The following is a 23,271-nucleotide window of genomic DNA, read 5'->3' on the forward strand; positions in this document are numbered from 1 at the left end:
ACCCTCTGGGGTCTAGGGTATAATTGACAATTTTTGACTACTTTTGATTTGACCTGTATATTTCATCCTTAAAAACTGTTCAGCTTGCTTTGTTTGATATAATTATTTTCAGCAAAACCTCAAATATCTGAATTTGGAGGGTTTTTTTTTTTCATTTTGACATACTGTATTAACGCATTTAAATTCAAACAAAAAACATAAAATCTGAGCAGAAAAAAGTTATAGTTTTTTCTGTAAAAACCACAAACATGTTTATTGAATCATTTTAATAGCTTGAAATGCAAATAGAAATTGTACATTTTTTTTAAATTATGCATAAGATTTGCAAACAATTAAGTTATATGGTACTATTTACCTAAAAATGCAGCCAAGGTCTCAAGCGTTTTTATATAACCATTTAAAACTATCTACAGAACCATCAGGTGTTCTGCATCAAATGAGAAAAAGACAAAATATTTATGCAACTCCAAAAAATTGTGTCTCTCCACTATAAGACATGGGAGAACACCACAGGCCGAAAACCTGGAGGTCTGACACCAGGAAGTGTATCACACCTCCCATTTTCTAGCTTGAGACGGGGCTTACACTGCAGTTTGTCTTTGATGGCTCTTTTGCACAGTCACAACTGTGACATTCAGCTGTATAACTGGCACACAAAACAAAACAACGACAACACTACATACTAACTATAGCCTCCAAACACACTGAATGTCACTAATCTCTCACGTGTGAAAAGTTGCTGTCTCTCTTTCGCTCGCTTGCTCTAGCTCACCGGAGTCACTCATAAAACTTTCCCCTCTTCCTAAACATCCAAATGCCAGATGTTGCCATATAATTTTTTGATTGGTTGACATAATAGACTTTAACACCAATAGGGAAGGAAAGGGGTGTTTAAAAAAAATGTATATATATTTTTTTACTCACAAGTGGAGCATGTTTGCTAGCGCTGTCTCTAGAAAACGCTGTTTTTTACCATTTCTTCCTGCTGTAAACCTTACTGTTTCATTCAGAAAAAAACATTGCGTGTATTTTTGATCATAACTCTTGTTTTATCTGGCATCATAACGGCAACATGATTTAAAAACTGGTATATAGTTTGAAATCTGTGCTTTTGACACAAGTTGAAACCGAGCCTCTGTGTCACTGCATCTTGTTGCTGTGCCATCTTTAATGGGTCATGTGATTTTGACGCGTCGGCGCATCTGTTGACTTCAGAGGGTTAAGTATAAAGTAGATGATTAGCAAATTAGTTGAAACTATGTCAATCAGCCCCACCTGGCTCTATCCCTAAAAATTAATTCACTGATATCTTCTGGAATAAGAAATAATGTCCTCTTACTTCCTATCATTGTTTTTTCAGACTTAATGTCTGTAACCTCTCAGAGAGAAGCTGTGAAGCTCTGTCCTCAGTTCTCAGTTCCCAGTCATCTAGTCTAAGAGAGCTGGACCTCAGTAACAACAACCTACAAGATTCAGGAGTGAAGATTCTGTCCATTGGGGTGAAGAGTCCACACTGTAAACTAGAAAGTCTCAGGTCAGATGAATATATATGATATGGAATTGCTTTTTCTGTTAATTAAAAAGAATCACTATGAAATATAGCTTCACATAAAGGTAAAACTCCAAAAATTAAATATCATGCAAAAGTTCATTTATTTCAGCAATTCAGCTTAAAAGGTGAAACAAATGTAAGATATAGACTCATGTAATATGCAAATTTTCCAAGATTTTACATTTGCGGTTTTCATAAGCTGTAAGCCATAATCAGAAAAATTCTAAGTAACAAAATCTTTAAATATTTTGGTTTGCCTTTGATGAGTGTATATCATCTATTACTTTCACCTTTTAAGTTGAATTACTGAAATAAATTAACTTTTGTATGATATTCAAATTTATTGAGTTTCACCTGTATGTGTTGTTTTATTTTTTTGTTTAGAACTTGGCTGGTATCCTTATATTAAATATTCAAGTGAGGAGTGAAGTCAGAAAATAATTCCTGTTACCAAATCTAGTAACTCCTCTATATACCATGAAGACACTTTAACACCAGCATTGTTTGTCTCTGTGGTTTTTCAGACTTAATGTCTGTAACCTCTCAGAGAGAAGCTGTGAGTCTCTGTCCTCAGTTCTCACCTCCCAGTCATCTAGTCTGAAAGAGCTGGACCTGAGTAACAACAACTTACAAGATTCAGGAGTGAAGATTCTGTCTGTTGGGGTCAAGAGTCCACACTGTAAACTCGAAACTCTCAGGTCAGATGAAGTGATATGGAATTTTTTATTTGAATTAAAAAATGATCACTAATAATTTGAGCATTAGATGTCTGTTGTTTAATGTTTTGTGTATTAGTGTAATATTTCTAATTTTCTGACTTGACTGCAAATTTTACTTTTCACTTATGTTAAATAATCAAATGAGAAATGAAGTCAGAAAAATACATATTGCCAAATCTATTAACTCCTCTCTTATAGCTCCTCACTGCATCATGAAAGCACTTTTTTACCAATGTTATTTCATGATTTCAAAATGGGTTTTATAATTTTTTAGACTAAGTGGCTGTAAACTCTCAGAAAGAAGCTGTGAAGATGTGTCCTCATTTCTCAGCTCCCAGTTCTGTAGTCTGACAGAGCTGGACCTGAGTAACAACAACCTCAATGATTCAGGAGTGAAAATGCTGAAGAGTCCAAACTCTACAATTATCAGGTCAGAAATTGTAAAAATGAAACCACCTAGATGCCATCATGCTTTCAGATCATCATTAGTACTCCTGAGATGTCTCAATGAGCAAGTCAAGCATTTCCATCTATTTTATATGTGTGTGTGTGTGTGTGTGTATATATATATATATATATTATACGTACATACATACATACATACATACGATAGTGCTGTCAATAAATGTGAATGGTGTGTTGCAAGCTGGGCGACGAGTCAAAGTCCTAGCAGCATCCCTGACTAACGTTTGCTTCGCGTCAATGTGATATTTTAAGCTGGAAGTGCTTCGATGAAAAGAAAATTTCTTCCTCAATAACATCCATGTCACTTTATGTCGGCTGACTGTTCCGTTTTGTTATTTTTTTAATACTCAAATTTCCCATCGAGAGGGCCAGTGTGTATTTATCATCTTTCATATTGGGTTGATTGGCTCAGCTGCGTATCACTAACAAATCAACTGCCCATTTGTGCATGTGCGATGATAACTCTACATGGACAAACTGCCCAAAATGCGTTTACAGAAACATTTAAGGGATTTTCAGTCTGTCTGCGCTCCAGATGTGTTAATTGCGATAAAAAAATTTAATCATGGTCACAGTGATGGCTGATTAATTTGCGTTAACGTGTTAATTTTGAGTGCTCTGATATATAATGTTTATAATGTCTTATGAATATAAATAATTTTTTTTAGGCACATCAGTTTATTTGTTGGCAGTTTTCTTTTTGTTATATTGTTCACATGCAAAGTAAAAAAAAAAAATAGTTAAATAATACGTGCCCACCATGTACACACACGCAGAAGCACACATATACATACATACACCCATGTATATATACCCATATATCAAAACAAAAAGAACAGACAGTGCTGAAAAACAGGTACAATGCAGTGAGAAAATTGGTTTTAAGTTCATCAGGGCTTCAGGTTGGATTTTTTTTCCCAAAGATTCCAAATATAAGTCAGAGAGGCATCAAATAATATGGCGTAGTAATGAGCTCTGTCCTTTTCTCTTCAGTCTTAGATAATTTGACATCCACATTCCACATTTCCAATTTCTTACTGTTTTTGAAGAGTCCTGTATATTTGGGTTTGTTAGGCTTTTTTTTTTTAAATATAACAAAAGGATCAGTCCAAATTATGAGCAGTTTGATCCACATATGGATTGAAAAGGTTGGACTGTTCCTTTATCAGTGTCTAACAGTTGTGGTGTCCAAATTAATAGGCTCCATCCTCCTGAGAACCCGGGCTTCGCGAAATAAGACAGTGTATCCTTCAGATTTGCACCACCAGCTGTCTCGGTGGAGTTTAATGAACTCAGCCGTCATCTACTTGCTTTCTAAAATATAACAGGACACTGGCGTAAATTCTCGATCATGCCACACTTCTGTTTGATCAGTGTTTCCGTTTGACATTTATTCAGCTGTAATCGCAGCCAAACCGATTTACTCACAAACAAAATAAAACAGTGAAAAAAGCCAAACAATAACATTTTTAAGTTATCTAAGTGCTTTATATATCATGTTTAACCTGAGTAGCAAAACGCAGGGGTTTGAAAACAATGTGCCGGTAGGTCGCTGTTCTCGCCGGCTCTAGTGAGCTATCGAGCTGGTGGGTAAAAGACGTCTCTGAAAACCTCAGAGCACCTTTGTAAATATATGACGTCTTCATAAAACGAGCAGATATATGAAGTTTACTAAATTCTCGCCTGAAAATATCTTAAAAGTTTATTTTGTGACCCAGAAAGAAAAATGAGAGTAATATTAAAACTAGTTTGCTACCGCCATTGTTGGAAGCTGGAATTGGCAGGGCTACGCTATGAATTCTGGGATATGGTGGGCTACGAAGGATACACCTGACCCATCCTTCAAATCTGGGGAAAAGGAGACGTAATTGGGTTACAAATGCGGCCTCAGGAGGATGCAGCATATGAATTTGGACACCCCTAACATGTGTATGAGAGCCATGTAATATCCATGCGTGCATGCTAAAGAGACTGTGCTGGTCTGACCCCCCTCCTCCTTTCAGGGTGGAGCCTGCTGGAGTCCGATGGTTGAGACCAGGTCTGAGGAAGTGTAAGTGTGATTTTAATGTGATTCATGAAAACAAAGCAGCACACATTCAGCCATCTTCAAACTGTCACATCACTCATTCACATCTCTGATGTCAGGAGTCATCATCAAAGTGTCAATCAATGAACAGATGATGGATCAATAACTGCAGCTGGATTTTGTTTGTTCTCTCCATCAGATTCCTGTCAACTCACAATTGACACAAACACAGTACACACAAACCTCCAACTGTCTGACAACAACAGGAAGGTGACACATGTGAAGGACGTTCAGTCATATCCTGATCATCCAGACAGATTTGAGCATTATCATCAGCTGCTGTGTAGAAATGGTCTGACTGGTCGCTGTTACTGGGAGGTCGAGTGGAGAGGAGACGTTTATATATCATTGAGTTACAGAAGAACCAGAAGGAAAGGACGCAATAGAGACTGTGTTTTTGGGCACAATGATCAGTCCTGGAGTCTGGACTGCTCTGATGATGGTCCTCAGTGTGTCTGGCACAATAACGGACAAATATCCATCTCCTCCTCATCCTCTGTCTCTAACAGAGTAGCAGTGTATATGGACTGTCCTGCTGGCACTCTGTCCTTCTACAGAGTCTCCTCTGACACTCTGATCCACCTCCACTCCTTCAACACCGCATTCACTGAAACTCTTTATCCTGGATTTAGACTTTGGTCTCCTGGTGCCTCAGTGACTCTGTGCTGAGTTGAGTGTAAAGAGTGTCCTCTGGTTAGAGAAACACTCTGACTGTTGAACTGATAGTTTAGTCTGTACATGTCTGTCTCTTTCACTCAGAAACACGTTGTCAGATTCATGGATTCAGTTAGTTGATGTTTTAAACTGTTCTACATGTTGTTTTTCTGTCTTTTTCCACTCAAAGCTTCACAGTGAGTATCAGTATGTTGTATTTTTCTGAAGCCCAGTTCACAACCAGCTGCTCTGCATTTTCAACCAGTCTGAGTGCATTAAAATGAATCCAAACTTTCCACATGCTTTTACTGTTTCACTCATTGTTGAAAATGCTTCCGACATATAAGATGAAAATGTTGGCGCAATCGTTTTTAATGGAGTTTGTTTGTTTTGTGATAACGCATGTGACTTGTCTAATGACTAGCAAAGTCTTCATTAAACATGTAAAACTAGTCTTGTCTTTGATGGTGTAATTTGTCTCTGTCAGGTCTTTTAAAAATTACCAGTGTGTTGTGCTGGTGCTCTATTAGAGACCCCAACAGAGCCACCAGATGTCCTTACTGTAGTGTAGTGAAGTAGATTTTGGGGTAGGATTTTACGTGATGTCTGCAAATGCAGTACTAACATCCACACCTTCCCAGCTGATAATTAGCGGCCTTATAAGAAACAGCTGCGCTTCACTACTACACAAAGGCATTTGGCAGTCTTTTTCCATCCAAGCTGAGTGCGTTAGGCAACTAAGCACTGCAGATCTCCTCAGGAAAGATGCTCATTTTAGTATTGCCCTTTAGATAGTGGTAAATGGGATGGCATATAGTAGGGTGGACCTTGACAACTGTTTCCCTCTTGTTACAGGATCATGCCATACTGCTGCTGTCTTGTTTTATTCCGTTCTATGGTGATGGTGAGATGAAGCCTCGTGATGAACTGAAGCTTTCCACCCAATTGGTCGACTCATGGTTCAAAGGATTGTGATGATTCATTTGCTCTACTGCGCCATCAAGTGGACAATTCAAGTGAAGTGGGCTCTGTGATTATAATGATATGTAAACCTCTAAACTGAATAAATAAATTGTTTTCATGGTTATTTCTCCCGAATATTGTCTCAGTGTGTGTGATACAAAAGCGAAAGTGGAAACTATCAGGACAGAGTTTTGGAGAGATGAAATTTAAAAAAATTGCTTCCTTGCTGGTTCCATCGAAGAAGAAATGCTCAAGTAACTATGTAACACGTACGTAGTCCAATTCCACAACACAATGTGATGGAAAATCAGCTGCGTTTTGCTGCCCATTTTATTTCAAATCTGGCGCGAACCGGTGAACCGGTCCCTGAATCAGTCACGTGGTAGGGACTGTCCGCGAGGCCTGGAACGTCACTGCATATGTAATCAAAGCAAGCCTCGATATGCGCTTCACAAAAACGCCCCTGAGATTACACACAATTTGACGCTTCGACACACAGGACACATCACTACCATTCTGTCCTGTTTTGTTTTATTCTGTCTTGTTGTGGCCTGTTATCTTACAACCGTTTATGGACTGGCCTCGACTGACTCCTGGTTTTATGGGTTTTTTTTACTCTGAATTTTTATACATTTTAAACATGCTTTTATGAAGAACTGTAACTTAGGGTGTATTTGTTTTATTTATCTCTTTTAATATTTTTTTTACTGGTTTATGCTTTGTTTTATTGCTTTAGTGAAAGGTTCTGCTTTTTCCTTTAATTTGTCACAGAGTGTCAGAAAAGCCGAGGCTCTCTGTCAGTCCTTTGAAGAAGACGGTCCCAGATGTGACTGAACCAGGTGTGGGCCACTCCAGGCCTCAAGGTCCTGTGTCCTGCAGGTTTTAGCTGTGTCCTTGATCCAACACAGCTGATTTAAATGGTTAAATTACCTCCTCAACATGTCTTGACCTTATCCAGAGGCCTGGAAATGAGCTAATTGTTTGATTCAGGTGTGTTGACCCAGGGTGAGATATAAAACTTGCAGGATACCAGCTCTCGAGGCCTAGAGTTCCACACTCCTGCTGTTGTGTGTAAAATGTGATGCCAGTGAGACATTTGAAGTGAGCAGGGAAACTGGAAAAGATTCTGCAGTGTCACAAACAGCTCACAGCCAATGAGCTCTGCTCTTTATATCCTCCTTCAGGCGGCCGTGCCGATCAATAATTGGACAGATGCTTTCAGCTCTGCTCTCACTGCTAACATTGTTTCTGGATGTGTGTTTAAAGCCAGCTGTCTCTGTCATCAGTGAGCTGTAGGCTGCAGCAGAGTATAGATGTATGATATTCATGAGTGTCTGAAAGAAACTGAGGACATTTATAGATCCTAAGGCCCATTTAGAGTCTCTTCAACATGAAATCCAGCTTCATGTTTGAAATCCAGCTCCTCCTTCAATGAGGAGAGCAACATTTATTATGTTGATTATCAGCAGAAAGGAAGAACCAATCATTCCTCAGATTCATGTTTATCCACATTATCAATAAAACAAAAAGCATAAAAAGACATTTATCAATATTCTGAGCATTTGTTTCAAAGCAAAATGAGCAGAATTAAAGCGCTTTTTATATGTTTCACTTTTTTAGGTTCACAGAGTCAAATTTAACTTAAAAGTCAAAACAAAGAAATCCCAGATTTCCATCTTAATGAATGAAATGACTTAAAGTCAGTCAGCTGTTTTCTGCTTTATACTCTTACTTGTTGTGTTAGTAAAGTAAATTTAAAAGTTATTTTAAGTAATCCCTCCCTGGAACAACTGCAGGTTGTTCAAAATGCTGCTGCTAGGCTTCTGATAAAGCATCACAAATACTCCCATGCCACTCCCCTGCTGATTCAACTGCATTGGCTCCCTGTCAAGTTCAGGGCCCATTTTAAGATCATAATCATGACTTATAGGGCCCTGCACGGTGTAGCCCCAACTTACATAAGTGATCTTCTTCTTCCTTATCACCCCAGCAGGTCTCTGAGGTCTTGTGACCAGGGGTTGCTGGTTGTCCAGCATACGAGGTTAAAAACAAAAGGTGACAGAGCGTTTGTATCAGTGGCTCCCAGACTCTGGAACTCGGTCCCTTTGAGTTTGAGATCTGTGGACTCAGTCATGTCTTTTAAAAAGCAGTTAAAAACATATCTGTTTAAACTCGCTTTTGGTTGATTTTGTTTTGTTTGAGATTTTAATGTCTGTTTTCTGCCTCTGTAAAGCACTTTGTGACTTTCTCTTGAAAGGTGCTATATGAATAAAATTTTACTTTTTACTTTACTTTACTCAGCGTCACTCTGAGCCAGTCCGAGCAGTCAGACAACATATTTTGAGCCCAGTACATGAAGGTGTGGCTCTCTCACACTTTTCAGGTGGAGTCCCGCCTCCTTCCAGGGAGCAGCTCACCTGTTTGTCTGTGTTTAGTGTCCAGGTGTGGAGTGGAGCTTGTTGTTCGTGTCTCTGTGTGAAGAAACTGTAAGTTTGCTTTCTTTCCTCCTTTAACAGTTTGAATGTTTTTTTCTGCTCTGTGATGTTTGGACCAGATGTTCAGCTCTTTTTTCAGGATAAACTTTAATCACTCTTGTGTTTGAAGACAAATCCACATGATTATGGATTATTCATAGTCAGTAACTCTGTACTGAAACATTTGTTACCGTGAACAACAATTTTAATCGGTCTCTGTGAAACACTGATCAGTAATCTGATGTAACATTGACCTTCCTTTAAATAAAATCATTTTGTTCTTAAGAAGTTGACATTTACGTTTTACTGAAGTGACATTAAAAAAAAAAAAAAAAACATGACGTAAGGCAGGTCCAGTTCATTTCAGGGTTACTACAAGCAAAGTCAGTCAGAAGAAAATATATATTTTCAGAAACACAATGAGTATTTAGGCATGTTTAAAATCCTGTACCTACTGATAATATCTGCATGTGGAGGTTTACATGCATAATGTGCAGAAAACTCTCTGAGAAAAAAAGTTTGTGAACTTTTTATTGTGTTCCATTGTTGTCATGTTCACTTTGTACTCAGTTAGTTCTCCTGGATTTGGTTCCAAACCTTTTCCAACTAATGCCTTGAATCTTATCTTAAATACAATTACAAAGTTGCATAATGGTATGTCAAGATGAATTGATACATGTTAAACTTAGTTTGTTGTAATTAAGTACTCTTAGTGAGTCATAAAGTTAAAGTTAAAGTTTCCCAGCCTGAAACACATTTATAGCTCCTTACACCTCACACAAGAATGTGTGAGGTGTAAGGTTCAGAATCCTGATTCTATTTAAATTTGTTGAAAGGTAAATACACATTAACTGTTAAAGAAGGTTGTTTGCTGTTTTGTTGCCTTTTAGGAAATTTGTTCCATGGATAAGAGGAGATTCATTTAACCCTTTGTCTGTGCTCTGTAGCAACTTCATTATTCTATAAAAAATACATTTTTAGAGTAGGTATATGTAAAGGTTAACATCACCACACAGGACACAATGAGAAACACAAATAATCACAAATGAACATTACCTAGTGTTATCTGATATCAGAGTCCTTATATATCAGGGACTCAGTGAACTCTGTCTCTTGTAATTTAGTTGGAAATGTTCAGGTGTGAAGACCTAAACCACTTTAACAGAATCGGATGGTTGTGTCCAGATGATCAGGTCTGAGACCTGGTTGTCTCTTGGTCAGCAGAGTTGAGGAACTATAAAGCAGGAAGCAGCCTGTTGATGTTTTCATGTAACAAGGACTCAGATTTTTTAATAACAAACAGAAGGGAGGATTAAAAAACAGAAAGAACAGAGTGGAATATCATTTTAATAACCTCGTCAATAGTCAGACACATTCAGACATGAGGAAATGTTCAGGTAAACAATCCCCTGCTGACAGCTGATGATTGAGGCGTAACAGAAACTGTTGGAACAGAAACAGCTGAACAGGACATGAGACATTTTTATTTGCTTTACCTACATAAAATAAATCTGACGTATGATTTAACATATAAATCAAATATACTAATGTGTGTTAGTGTTCAAACAGGTCTGTTAAATAACATGTTGTTACTGTTGGTGCCTCACAAAGATCAGCTGTGCTGCAAACTGAAACTATGCTGTGTGCAGTTACCAGTTTTTCTAGTTTAAACTTCAATGAAAATTATTTCCTTGGCTGAAAACACCAAACATCATAAAAAGCAGTTTTGTTTCTTACAAATATGGTGGAAAACAAAGGAGGGAAATAATGCTGACTTGGAAAGTTTTAGAGTTTTTAGTTTGTATCACTTTGAAAGACAGCCGTTAAAAGTATGTTGTTTTACCACTACCAAGCTATGTTAATTTTAACAATGATGTATTTTTCAAAGAACTTTACTCATAATTATAATTTTGTAGAAAGACACAAAGTCATTTCCTTATGTTAATAAAATGAAGCCACTTAGAGAGAACAGGGAAATGAGACAAATTTAAATCTGACATAAATGATCAGAAATTTATCTTAAAATCTGCTTCCTCCTCCTTGCACCTCTCCTGCTTCAGGTGGAGTCCCGCCTCCTTCCAGGAAGCAGCTCACCTGTGTTCGTGTTTAGTGTCCAGGTGTGGAGTGGAGCTTGTTGTTCATGTGTGTGTTTGAAGAAACTGTAAGTTTGCTTTGTTTGCTCCTTAAAACAGTTTGTCTTTAGTAGTGCAACAGGGAGGGAGACATTTCTGTTTACTTCACATAACGTAAATCTGATGTATGATCTGAATTAATGTGTAAATGAAATAAACTGATGTGTTAGTCTTCATATAGCTCTGTTAAATAACATGTTGATACTGTCGATGTTTGAAAAGGATCAGGTGTGCTGCAAACTGAAACTATGCTGCAGGCAGTTAGCCGTTTATCTAGTTTAAACTTCCATGAAGAATGTTTCCTTCACTGAACACAACAAACATCATTTAAGGCAGCCTTGTTTCTCATGAAAATGATTTCAGATTCTCCAACAAGTTTTTAAACAAGGTTTTTTCCCTTTATGTTCTCAATCCTTCTATATCTAATATCTGTATGTGTCTGCATCAACATGATACACAAACAAATATCCAAAATCTGCAGCAGATGTTATCAGAGAGCTGCTGAACATGTTTTCATGTTAGTATCTGTATCATCCATGGAAAAAGTACTAATTCAGTTCACCAACCAGGTCCAGGGGAATGACTGCAATATTTCCCAAACAGAGCCATCCAATAACAAAAGAGAGAATTATTTCTCTTTTTGAATTTGTTTCTGCTTAATTAGCAATCAATAATTGAACATAAATATACACTCAAGTAGGTAATAAAATCATCAAACTAAATTTACAAAATTAAACACCATCAAACAAAAATATAAGTAAATGAGAGTATTGGCACAATAAAAGCAATGATTTTATGTTAAACTAGAGCTGAACACCAATGAGATTGAGCAGGTTTTTAAAAGTTTTTAAATTAATGAGCAATTGGGCTGCTCTTATGATAAGGGGCAGGTTAAAGGTCAGAAGCCAAGACCAAAAAGACTCTATCAAAATAAAAACAAAGTATTCTTATTTTGAAAACTGCTGCACACATTATTCCTGAACTTACATAGACAAAATGTCACTTCTTATTTATCTCATTAGCAGTAAATTGGAGTGTGTGTTGTTCTCTGCACATTCAACAGGAATAATCAGTGTGTGTCAGTGAATGCATCTTGTGTGCTTCATGATTTCAGTTGATGTGCACATGAATGATTTGTGTTTCCTCTGCAGGTGAAAGTAGAAAGTGTGTGTGAGCTGATGTGAATTCAGCAGCATGGCTCAGTGTGAGGACAGAGAGGAGGGAGTCCCTCTCTCTAAAACCACTCTGTGTGGGGAACATGAGAGCCAGACCAAAGCTCAGAGGTAAGATGACCATCTCTAACTTTCCATGACTTTTCTCCATGTCACAGCTCAGCACTCACATCACTGCTCCACCATTATTCACAGGAACCAACCTGGACCTACACCTAGCTGTGTGTCCTTACAGAGCAGCGACTCTAAATATCACTACATTGATTTTAAAGCCCAGCAAGCATCTGCTGCAGAGAGGTGAGCTCTTTAAGTTCATGTACAATAAATAGTTCATGTACAATAAATAAATAAATAAAACAACTGACTGTGGATTATCAAACTGTACAAAGTCTAGTTACCTCTGTACAGAAGTCCCTGAGCCTCTGATCCTTGGGATATTATCACGATAGGTTAATGAAAACTTATTTAAGCCAGTGGTAAGCAGGGTTCCCCAACACATACTACCTCGTCTGAATGGTTCCCCCTCAAGTAAGGGGGAAGATACAATCAACAGCCATCTTCATTAATAGTAGGAGCAGCAACTGAGCACGATATTGATTAATTACATTGAATTTCAGAGAGGATACATTATAATTTAATTTAGCAAGGGCAACGCAAACAGCATAATCAGTTAAAAATAATCAAATCATTGTGAAATTGGGGTGTTGCCCAGAGTATAACTTCATGTTCCTGCATACTGTGGTGTTTTTATGTAGCTTACCTGAAAAAAATTTTGCATAAACGTTTATATAACTTCTTATTTCATTGTGTATTCCTTACGTATCCAAAGTGTCTTTAGGGTTTCGCTAGCTTAGCTTATCTCGTAGCCGACTTGCTAACAGCATGGCCTCTTCAACTGTCCCCCTACACTTTCCTGCTCATTGTGTTGGATATTTAGTTACTCCTCTGCCTTCTTTAGCAGTATTGATACTTGTAATAAATGTAGCCTATTTACAGCTCTGGAGACAGGAACACTGAACTGGACACTCGGCTTCGCACACCCTTAAAAACCTGTAGCTAGCCAGGCCCCTGTAGTAGGTACAGCTGAAAATAGAATAGGCCCCACTAGCTTTCCCTAGGGATACACTCCCCAAGTGGCCAGGGAAACAGGATGGCTGGGGGACAGTGAGGCAGAAGCATAGTCTTAAACAGAAGCCTTCTAGGGGGATTTAGGTAGATGCTAAAAATGACAGCCTCAACATGGCATTTAATCTGTTATTAGACTCAATTGGCTTCTCTCAAAATGTAAAAGAACCCACCCACCACTTTAACGACACTCTAGATCTTGTTTTAACATATGGAATAGACACTGAACATTTAACAGTGCTTCCTGAAAACCCTCTCCTGTCTGATCATTTCCTGATAACATTTAAATTTACAATAATTGATTACACAGCAGTCGGGAGTAGACTTCTTCACAGTAGATGTCTTCCTGAAAGTGCTGTAACTAAGTTAAAGAATATAATCCACCCACTGTTATCATGAAGTCCAACACAGAGCAGAGCAGCCACCTGAACATTTCTCCAACAATAAACATGGCCAACACCATTGCTGTTGTGTGTGTCACCCATGATACTCGTTTCCCTCGCTGCTCTGTCTCTTAGTTCATAGTTTCCATTTTAAATTTTATTTTATTTTCTTGTTTGTTTTGTTTTGTGTTTTCTGCATCAATAAAGCTTCAGTTTTCAGTTACCTCCTGTGTGTTCAAGTCATGCATTTGTGCCCAACCTTTGCCTGCCACACAGCACATTCATGAGAGTTTGATTATGATTTTATTTCCACTTGATTCTGCACTATTCTGCATTAAACGTTCAGTGTAACTGAGTCCTGACTGATTTTTCTAATAATGATAACATTAAAATAATGTCTTGTCTTGTTGTTATAATGCCTCATTATGTTAATCTTATTTTTCCTTATTCCTCCAGAGTTGACTGGGAGAGCTCAGAGATTCCCGGCGGTCAGCCTTCCCAGCAGCATCAAACAGATCTGAACCCTATATTTATGGTGTGTACAACAACTACTTTTTTTTCTTTTTTAATGTTGTGGCTCGGGAAGTAGAGCCACTTTTCCATCAAACACAAGGTTGGTAATAAAAACTTTGGGAATCCAGTTCTGCACCATTTAAAGCAAATGATACATTCTGGCAGCTGGGCATGCCCAAACAATTTTAAAGTATGTCTTGTTATATGTACCATTTACTAATTTGACCAATCTTGACCTCAGCAGCTGCATTTTATCCATCAACTCTTTACTGTATTCTGATTGTCCAGTGTTAGGTCTAGTGTCTAGCACTAGGCTTCAAACATTCCTTTTTGATAAAGCTAATACATAAGGATGGATCAGGTGATCCATAGATATAGATCACCTGATCTATATCTATATGTCTATCTCTGAAGAGACAGATATCTGTAGATAGAGAGTGAGAGATAGATATCTCTTTACTGTGTGCATCTTCCATTTCCTGTTTTTTTTGTGTTTGTCATTCTTAATCTCCCTGTTTTCCTGTCTTGTCTTTTGCCAGCCAATGAGTCAGTATTATTGGGTGACTGTGACATTCACATGGTGTTCTGTTCAAGGTCCTGCAGGACAACATCATCACTTTTGTGAGAAACGAACTGGAGAGGATACAAAAGGTTCTAAGCTCAGATAACTCAGAATACTTGCAGTGTCAAGGGGGTTGTGCGGATGTTTTGGAAGGTGAGGATGAAGAGCAGAGGAGGAGCACCAAAGAGGCATTTGTGAAGATCACACTGCACTTCTTAAGGAGAATGAAGCACCAGAAGCTGGCAGACTATCTAAAGAGCAGTAAGGGGATATTTCCAAAATATGCAGGCATTTCCAAAGTCAAGATAACTGCGGCCAACTTAAAAACTAGAAAATCCCTCGGCACTACCCAATCTTAAATCTTCACCATTATAAAAAGTATAATAGAAAATGATGTATTTCTTCAGAACTGCATTTAGAAAAAAGATAAACCACACAGGATATTGACTATGAATTGCTAATGCAACCCAGTACTCTGCAAAGTGTTAAGCCAATGTGTGACCCAACTCCCGCAAGGACAGGTTAAATACAAGAGCAGTATATTTAGACAAGAGTAATATTGTTTGAACTCACTTTATATATATATATATATATATATATATATATATATATATATATATATTTTTTTTTTTTTATATTTATATATATATATATAAACATTTAGATATATACATTTAGTATATAGAACTAACAGTTGTAGTTCAAAAACGTTTAGTGGGGCCCACTATGGAGCCCCAGCCCACACTTTAGGAATAACTGTTCTAAAGATATAAGCACATTGATAAATTGGGCATTTACTAATGCAGTGTTTTCCAACCACTGTGCCACAGCACAGAGGTGAAGTGTGAGAAGTGATCAAGTGTGCTATGCTCTGATTAAAGGTGTTGTCAACTGCCAGTAAAAAGAAGTCGAAGAAGAAATTACATGGTCATGCTGAGACAACGCAGAGTATAATTGCAATAGATAAATATCTGAAAAGTAGTTAACCTGACCTGGGTCCCTGAGAAAGTTCTGACCCAGATGAAGGCCCTAGTATGAGTAGTGGTCAGAAGAAAGATTAAAAAAAAGATATACTGGGAACAATTCCGCTATGCGTGGTGTACAGGAAAAAATTATTAATATGCCCTTTTTGGTATTTTGGTTTGGTGGTGTGCTGTGGGATTTTTCTAAAGTGAAATATGTACCATAGCTAAAAAATGTTGGGAAACATTGTACTAACGTTTCATGAAATTGAAACGTCATGTCTTCAACTGACTCTATCACTGATTTCTTGGTTTGTTTATTTTTTGTTTAGGAACTATCATTAGGAACTGGCATTGGAGTCAGCATGAACTTAAGTCCAACCTGAAGAAGAAGTTCCAGTGTGTGTTTGAGGGGATTGCTAAAGCAGGAAACCCAACCCTTCTGAATCAGATCTACACAGAGCTCTACATCACAGAGGGAGAGACTGCAGAGGTCAATGATGTGCATGAGGTCAGACAAATTGAAAAAGCATCCAGGAAACCAGACAGTCTAGAAGCAATAATGAGACAAGAAGATGTCTTTAAAGCCTCACCTGAAAGAGATGGAACAATCAGAACAGTGCTGACAAAGGGAGTAGCTGGCATTGGGAAAACCGTATCAACTCAGAAATACACCCTGGACTGGGCTGAAGACAAAGCCAACCAGGACATCCAGTTCATATTTCCATTCACTTTCAGAGAGCTGAATGTGCTGAAAAAGGAAAAGTTCAGCTTGGTGGAACTTGTTCATCACTTCTTTACTGAAACCAAAGAAGCAGGAATCTGCAGCTTTGAAGACTTCCAGGTTGTGTTCATCTTTGATGGTCTGGATGAGTGTCGACTTCCTCTAGACTTCCACAAAACTACAATCCTAACTGACCCTAGAAAGTCCACCTCAGTGGATGTGCTGCTGATAAACCTCATCAGGGGGAAACTGCTTCCCTATGCTCACCTCTGGATAACAACACGACCTGCAGCAGCCAATCAGATCCCTTCTGGGTGTGTGGACATGATGACAGAGATTAGAGGGTTCACTGATCCACAGAAGGAGGAGTACTTCAAGAAGAAATTCAGAAATAAGAGGCAGACCAGCAGGATCATCTCCCACATCAAGACATCACGAAGCCTTCACATCATGTGCCACATCCCAGTCTTCTGCTGGATCACTGCTACAGTTCTGGAGGATGTGCTGGAAACCAGAGAGGGAGGACAGCTGCCCAAGACTCTGACTGAGATGTACATCCACTTCCTGGTGGTTCAGGCCAAAGCAAAGAAGGTCAAGTATGATGTAGGAGCTGAGACAGATCCACACTGGAGTCCAGAGAGCAGGAAGATGATTGAGTCTCTGGGGAAACTGGCTTTTGATCAGCTGCAGAAAGGAAACCTGATCTTCTATGAATCAGACCTGACAGAGTGTGGCATCGATATCAGAGCAGCCTCAGTGTACTCAGGAGTGTTCACACAGATCTTTAAAGAGGAGAGAGGACTGTACCAGCACAAGGTGTTCTGCTTCATCCACCTGAGTGTTCAGGAGTTTCTGGCTGCTCTTCATGTCCATCTGACTTTCATCGACTCTGGACTCAATCTGCTGGAAGAACAACAAACAACCTCCCAGAAGTCTGAAACAAGAGAATCTGCAGAGAAACACTTCTACCAGAGTGCTGTTGACATGGCCTTACAGAGTCCAAATGGACACCTGGACTTGTTCCTCCGCTTCCTCCTTGGTCTTTCACTGCAGACCAATCAGACTCTCCTACAAGGTCTGCTTACACAGGCAAGAAGTAGCTCACAGACGATTCAGAAAACAGTTGACTACATCAAGGAGAAGCTCAGTGAGAATCTATATGCAGAGAAAAGCATCAATCTGTTCCACTGTCTCAATGAACTGAATGATCGTTCTCTAGTGGAGGAAATCCAACAGTCCCTGAGATCAGGAAGGCTCTCCGCAGATAAACTTTCTCCTGCTCAGTGGTCAGCTCTGGTCTTCATCTTACTGTCATCAGAAAAAGATCTGGATGTGTTTGACCTGAAGAAATACTCTCCTTCAGAGGAGGCTCTTTTTAGGCTGCTCCCATTGGTCAAAGCCTCTAACAAAGCTCTGTAAGTAGTCAAGTCAAGTCAAGTCAACTTTATTTATATAGCACATTTAAAGGACATAAAGTGACGGCCAAAGTGCTGCACAGAGGGATAATATAAACAAATAAAAATAATTAAAATAGATAAGATGAAAACGTTATAGAAAACATTGTGAGACATCCATATATCTTTGTAAAAATATATGTGTACATGCAAATATGCACATATCTATATATTAAAAAGGGAATCATAGTTTCTCCATTTGATCACACAGCCAAGTTAAACCGCGTTAGCCAGCATGCCACTGGGCCACGATTTACAGTCCAGTGCCAGAAAAGTAGATGTGATTACCTACCTGACACTGTGCACACTGTCGACAGCTTTAGAAGACAGATACTTGAATGCGGTTGTCAGGGTTCCTGGGTTGTATTTTCAGTTTGTTCATGTTGAGTTTATTTCTCACTCGTTCATATTTCCTGTCTTGTTGTGCCAGTTCCTTTCCTGTGTGATGTTAGTTTGATTAAGTTCAGCTGTGTACTCACCGGTCTCTCATTATCATCCTCATCAGTGCATTTAAGTCCTCAGTTTCCACTCGCTCACTGTCTTGTCATTGATGTTGTTTGTTTTCAGTTCAGTTCAGTCAGCCAGTTCAGTTCAGTTCAGTTCAGTTCAGTTCAGTTCAGTTCAGTTCAGTTCAGTTCAGTCCAGTCCAGTCAGCCAGCCATTCATCTCCTGCTCTCGTTGCATCATCCTTTCCGATAAACACCATTATCCTGCACCGTGAGTCCTGCGTTTGGGTCCTCTTCTTCTCATCCACACACAAGACCCTGACAGCGGTGACAGGCCAAACAGTAGTACATGCAGAGGGCAGCGAGGGCTCGCGTTAGGCTGGTAAGTCAGGTCCCCAGGACAGTCGATCACAGGAAAAATGATAAAATCCAGGTTTTCCAGGGTCAAATAAAAAAAGCCATGCTCTAAGGCTAAAACGGTAAAATTAAATACTAATTTTAATATGATAATCTAGATCAGATCTCTAATCCTCAAACCTAACCAAGGAAGAAAAAATGGCAGATTAGACTGAAAGTTTAGGCACATAATGATGTGTGCTACTGGGAAAGTTTCTGGGCTGCCTTTCCTTATAACAGCCTTCCTTCATTGAAAGCAATGCCTTATTAGGGACTGTAACATCTAGTCCTTTTTACTGAAACTTTAGTGAAAAATTAAAATGGAGCTACACACGGAGAACACACATGGAGAGCAGCGGCAGACAGACACGCCAGCATACGCTCACCCAGAAGTCTAGCCCACAGCTTGTGTGTATAAGACATAACACATAAGTCCATTTTTGTTTTTTAAAATTGTTTATTAAAAAAAAGATAATCAGGTACACAATATTTAAAACCGACACAATGTAATTTCTATAGGCCCCTCAAAACATTGGCAGCACTCATCAAGTATATGATACTTTCTTTTAGTTATTTCATAGCTGCAGAAATTGTCACAATTTCTAAAATATTTTAGTGTGACCCTTATCAAATGACCAATATTGCCCACCTTATGATAATCAATAACTTTTCAAACATGAAACATTTTTTTTTTTTCATATCAAAAGCATGTAGACTTATCCAATGTTCTCTTCAATTCAGTTTGTCTCGGATGTTTGAAAAATGTCATAATCAGTGTTCTTATTGCAGAATTATTATGCCTTACCACCCTAACCAGTGTACGCTCTCTACAGGGTGGGCCATTTATATGGATACACCGTAATAAAATGGGAATGGTTGTTTTTTCTTGTGACATTACCAATAAGTTTTGATGTGTCACATGGCCCTCTTCCTATTGAAAAAACAAAAGTTGTATTCAAGATGGCCGACTTCTAAATGGCCACCATGGTCACCACCCATCTTGAGGAGTTTGCCCCCTCACATATACTGATCTGCCACAAACAGAACTTTAATATCACCAACCTTTCCCATTTTATTATGGTGTATCCATATAAATGGCCCACCGTGTATAATTATTCAGCTTTTATCACCAAGCAGTCAGCGTATCCATTTTACCAAATTAAGAACATGGGACATAGGACTTAAGTTTACCAGCCTCAGGTTTCTAACACAGATTTCTTATATTCATTTTTTTTCTGGCTGTCAGTTGGTTTGTAAGTTACTGTTAGTTTTTTTTTTTCTCTTTTTCTTTTACATCTCTGATATGGCAATCATCATGAAATCCAAGTTAAAGGAAAACTTGGACTTCACCTTATTGGTCATTTAAGTTTTGAAGGTTTTCCAAGTGTGTTCAAAAGTGGGCTGCTAGGTATCAGAAAATTACAGCAGAGTAATAAAAATTATGTCTTCCTTGAAGGCTTCCATAATTGGAGTTCCCACTGAATTACATTTTACTCATTGCTTTTTTGGTATTTTAGAGCAAATGTTTTACAATTAATTCAGAACATTTTACTTTCTCTCCCATTGAAAGGAGCGTTTGCAGGCTGCAATTATATCCTTCAGTAAGCAAAATATTATCGTACTGTTTTCCAAACAGATGCCCTGGTGCAATATTTGTGTTTGTTTTCACTCCCTCCTCTCATATTTTTTAAATCATGTTCTAAAATATATATAAATGTCTCTGAAGAAATTAGCTTTCTAATAATAAGGCAGATTTCTTTTAGTATGGTTACAGTTTTTACTAACCTCTAAACCATAAGTCATGGCAAGTTGATTTTACAAGGACTGAGGGCTGTCCTTAGCCATACTTAAACAGCTTATTTTAAATAAAAGATGAGCTGATTGTCTATAACATTGTTCGGTATGTTATTATAAAAAAAAATGATTATTTTGAACTGTATCAAGGAACAATACTCACAGATTTTAAAATTGGGAAAGTGATCAGCAGTACTATATGACTGTACCTGCAGGTACTGAACTAAAATGGTAAATGGTAAATGGCCTGTATTTATACAGCGCTTTATTAGTCCCTAAGGACCCCAAAGCGCTTTACACATCCAGTCATCCACCCATTCACGCACACATTCGCAAACTGGTGATGGCAAGCTACATTTTAGCCACAGCCACCCTGGGGCGCACTGACAGAGTGCTAGACTAGAATCGCTAAATCTAACAAGTCCTTACTGTTTTCCATTTAAATAATGTGGTGTATCTGTGTTTTAATGAGGAAATGTAATATATATGGATTTTAAGTTATTTTGTTATGCATTAGGTGCACATTAAACTTTTTATCTTTCTTGTTTGGGTTGAACACTTAAATTGGTTTCATTTGATCCTAAATACCTTTGTTTTTCAGACTGTCTGGCTGCAATCTTTTGGAGAGAAGCTGTGAAGCGCTGTCCTCAGTTCTCAGCTCAATTAGAATGCTGGACCTGAGTAACAACAACCTGCAGGATTCAGGAGTTAAGCTTCTGTCTGTTGGATTAAAGAGTCCACACTGTACATTGGAAGCTCTCAGGTCAGGATCCAGACTTTTCCAAAAATTATTAAATCAATTATATTCGTGTAATTAAACCCTTATGAAGAAAACATCGAGGGAACAGTTTACCCTTCCCAGGATAGGGTTACCGGGGCCCCGCCCTGGAGCCAGGCCCGGGGAGGGTGCCCGAGGGCGAGCGTGTGGTGGGCCCGAAAATGGGACATCGGACGGCAGGCAGGAGGGGAGGCCCTGGCGGACTGATCCCCGGCTGCCAAGACTGGAAATTGGGACATGGAATGTCACCTCTCTGGTGGGGAAGGAGCCTGAATTAGTGTGTGAGGTTGAGAGGTACCGGCCAGATATAGTCGGGCTCACCTCTACACATGGCTTGGGCTCTGGAACCAGTCTCCTTGAGAAGGGCTGGACTCTGTCTCAGTCTGGAGTTGCCCCTGGTGACAGGCAGCGGGCTGGGTTGGGTATTTTAATATCCACTCGGCTTGCTGCCGGTTGGATGAGAGGGTTTGTTCCCTGAGCGTTATGGTCGGGGAATGGGTCCTGACTGTCATCTGCGCTTATGCGCCAAGTGGCAGTTCAGAGTACCCAGCCTTCTTAGAGTCCCTGGGTGGGGTGCTGGAAGGTGCTCCACCTGGAGACTCTGTTGTCCTGCTGGGAGACTTCAATGCTCACGTGGGTAACGACAGCGAGACCTGGAGGGGCGTGATTGGGAGAAACGGCCTCCCTGATCTGAACCCAAGCGGTGTTTTGTTATTGGACTTCTGTGCAAATCACAGTTTAGCCATAACAAACACCTTGTTCGAACATAAGAGTGTCCATAAGTGGGCAGGACGCTCTAGGCCGCAGGTTGATGATCGATTTTGTAATCGTATCACCAGACCTGCGACCATATGTTCTGGACACTCGGGTAAAGAGAGGGGCTGAGCTGTCAACTGATCACCACCTGGTGGTGAGTGGGATCAGGTGGTGGGGGAGGACGCTGGACAGACCAGGCGCACCTATACGCGTAGTGAGGGTGTGCTGGGAACGTCTAGCAGAGGTCCCAGTCTGCGAGATCGTCAACACACACCTCCGGCAGAGCTTCAACAGCATTCCAAGGGAGACTGGGGACATTGAGTCTGAATGGACCATGTTCAGCGTCTCCATTGCTGAAGCTGCTGTGGTTGGTGGTTGGTGCCTGCCGTGGTGGTAATCCCTGAACCAAATGGGATTACCATTTGGTTCCAAATGGGATTACCATTTGGTTTGCTTCAGAGGTGAAGGGAGCCACCAGGCTGAAGAAGGAGTCCTATTGGGCTTGGTTAGCCTGCGGGACTCCGGAGGCAGCCGACAGGTATCGACAGGCCAAGTGGAATGCGGCTTGGGTGGTGGCTGAAGCAAAAACTCGGGTGTGGGAGGAGTTCGGAGAGGCCATTGAAAAAGACTTTTGGACTGCCTCAAAGAGATTCTGGCAAACCGTCAGGCATATCAGGAGGGGAAAGCGGTGCTCTACCTGCACTGTGTATAGTGCTGGCGGAACGCTGCTGACTTCGACTGAGAAAATTGTCAGGCGGGGGAAGGAATACTTCGAGGACCTCCTTAATTGCACTGACACGTCTTCCGAGGAGGAAGCAGAGTCTGTGGATGAGGAGAATGACCCACCAATTTCCGGAGGCGAGGTTACTGAGGTAGTTAAACAACTCCTTGGTGGCAGAGCCCCTGGTGTTGATGAGGTCCGCCTCGAGTTCCTGAAGGCTCTGGACGTTGTAGGGCTGTCCTGGTTGACACGCCTCTACAATGTTGCGTGGAGATCAGGGGTAGTATCCCTGGACTGGCAGACCGGGGTGGTGGTCCCCATCTCTAAGAAGGGGGACTGGAGGGTGTGTTCCAACTACAGGGGGATCACACTCCTCAGCCTCCCTGGGAAAGTCTATGCCAGGGTGCTGGAATGGAGAGTTCGCCTGCTAGTCAAACCTT

General features: G+C 39.7%; 3 protein-coding genes across 6 annotated transcripts in view; all 3 read left to right on the forward strand.

The window, feature by feature from the left end:
- Window positions 1–23,271, forward strand: part of LOC146521030 (protein NLRC3-like) — a 142,451-nt gene that overhangs the window by 114,067 nt on the left and 5,113 nt on the right. Inside the window, exons 1-8 of one of the 2 annotated variants that reach the window (XM_085154256.1) lie at window positions 8,889–8,925; window positions 10,974–11,074; window positions 12,197–12,328; window positions 12,413–12,514; window positions 14,182–14,260; window positions 14,833–15,061; window positions 16,095–17,901; window positions 21,178–21,339. In XM_085154256.1, the coding sequence (XP_085010382.1) occupies window positions 12,240–12,328; window positions 12,413–12,514; window positions 14,182–14,260; window positions 14,833–15,061; window positions 16,095–17,901; window positions 21,178–21,339 (2,468 nt within the window). In that variant the 5' untranslated portion in view covers window positions 8,889–8,925; window positions 10,974–11,074; window positions 12,197–12,239. Of the gene's footprint in view, window positions 1–8,888; window positions 8,926–10,973; window positions 11,075–12,196; window positions 12,329–12,412; window positions 12,515–14,181; window positions 14,261–14,832; window positions 15,062–16,094; window positions 17,902–21,177; window positions 21,340–23,271 lie in introns of those variants that run through there. The other variant, XM_085154257.1, reaches the window with a different exon arrangement.
- Window positions 1–23,271, forward strand: part of LOC146521034 (NLR family CARD domain-containing protein 3-like) — a 42,743-nt gene that overhangs the window by 14,359 nt on the left and 5,113 nt on the right. For 2 of the 3 annotated variants that reach the window (XM_085154250.1, XM_085154247.1), the window contains exons 7-11: window positions 1,361–1,534; window positions 2,077–2,250; window positions 2,546–2,701; window positions 4,740–4,786; window positions 4,962–5,612. In XM_085154250.1, coding sequence (XP_085010376.1) covers window positions 1,361–1,534; window positions 2,077–2,250; window positions 2,546–2,701; window positions 4,740–4,786; window positions 4,962–5,491 — 1,081 coding nt within the window. In that variant the 3' untranslated portion in view covers window positions 5,492–5,612. The remainder of the gene's footprint in view (window positions 1–1,360; window positions 1,535–2,076; window positions 2,251–2,545; window positions 2,702–4,739; window positions 4,787–4,961; window positions 5,613–23,271) is intronic. The other variant, XM_085154249.1, reaches the window with a different exon arrangement.
- The window catches only part of LOC146521035 (uncharacterized), a 235,515-nt gene continuing 221,090 nt past the window's right edge, over window positions 8,847–23,271 (forward strand). The window contains exon 1 of the mRNA XM_085154243.1: window positions 8,847–8,925. The gene's annotated coding sequence lies outside the window, so the exon portion shown is untranslated. The remainder of the gene's footprint in view (window positions 8,926–23,271) is intronic.

This window comes from Neolamprologus multifasciatus, chromosome 3 (assembly GCF_963576455.1).
Source record: "Neolamprologus multifasciatus chromosome 3, fNeoMul1.2, whole genome shotgun sequence".
Taxonomy (NCBI): domain Eukaryota; kingdom Metazoa; phylum Chordata; class Actinopteri; order Cichliformes; family Cichlidae; genus Neolamprologus; species Neolamprologus multifasciatus.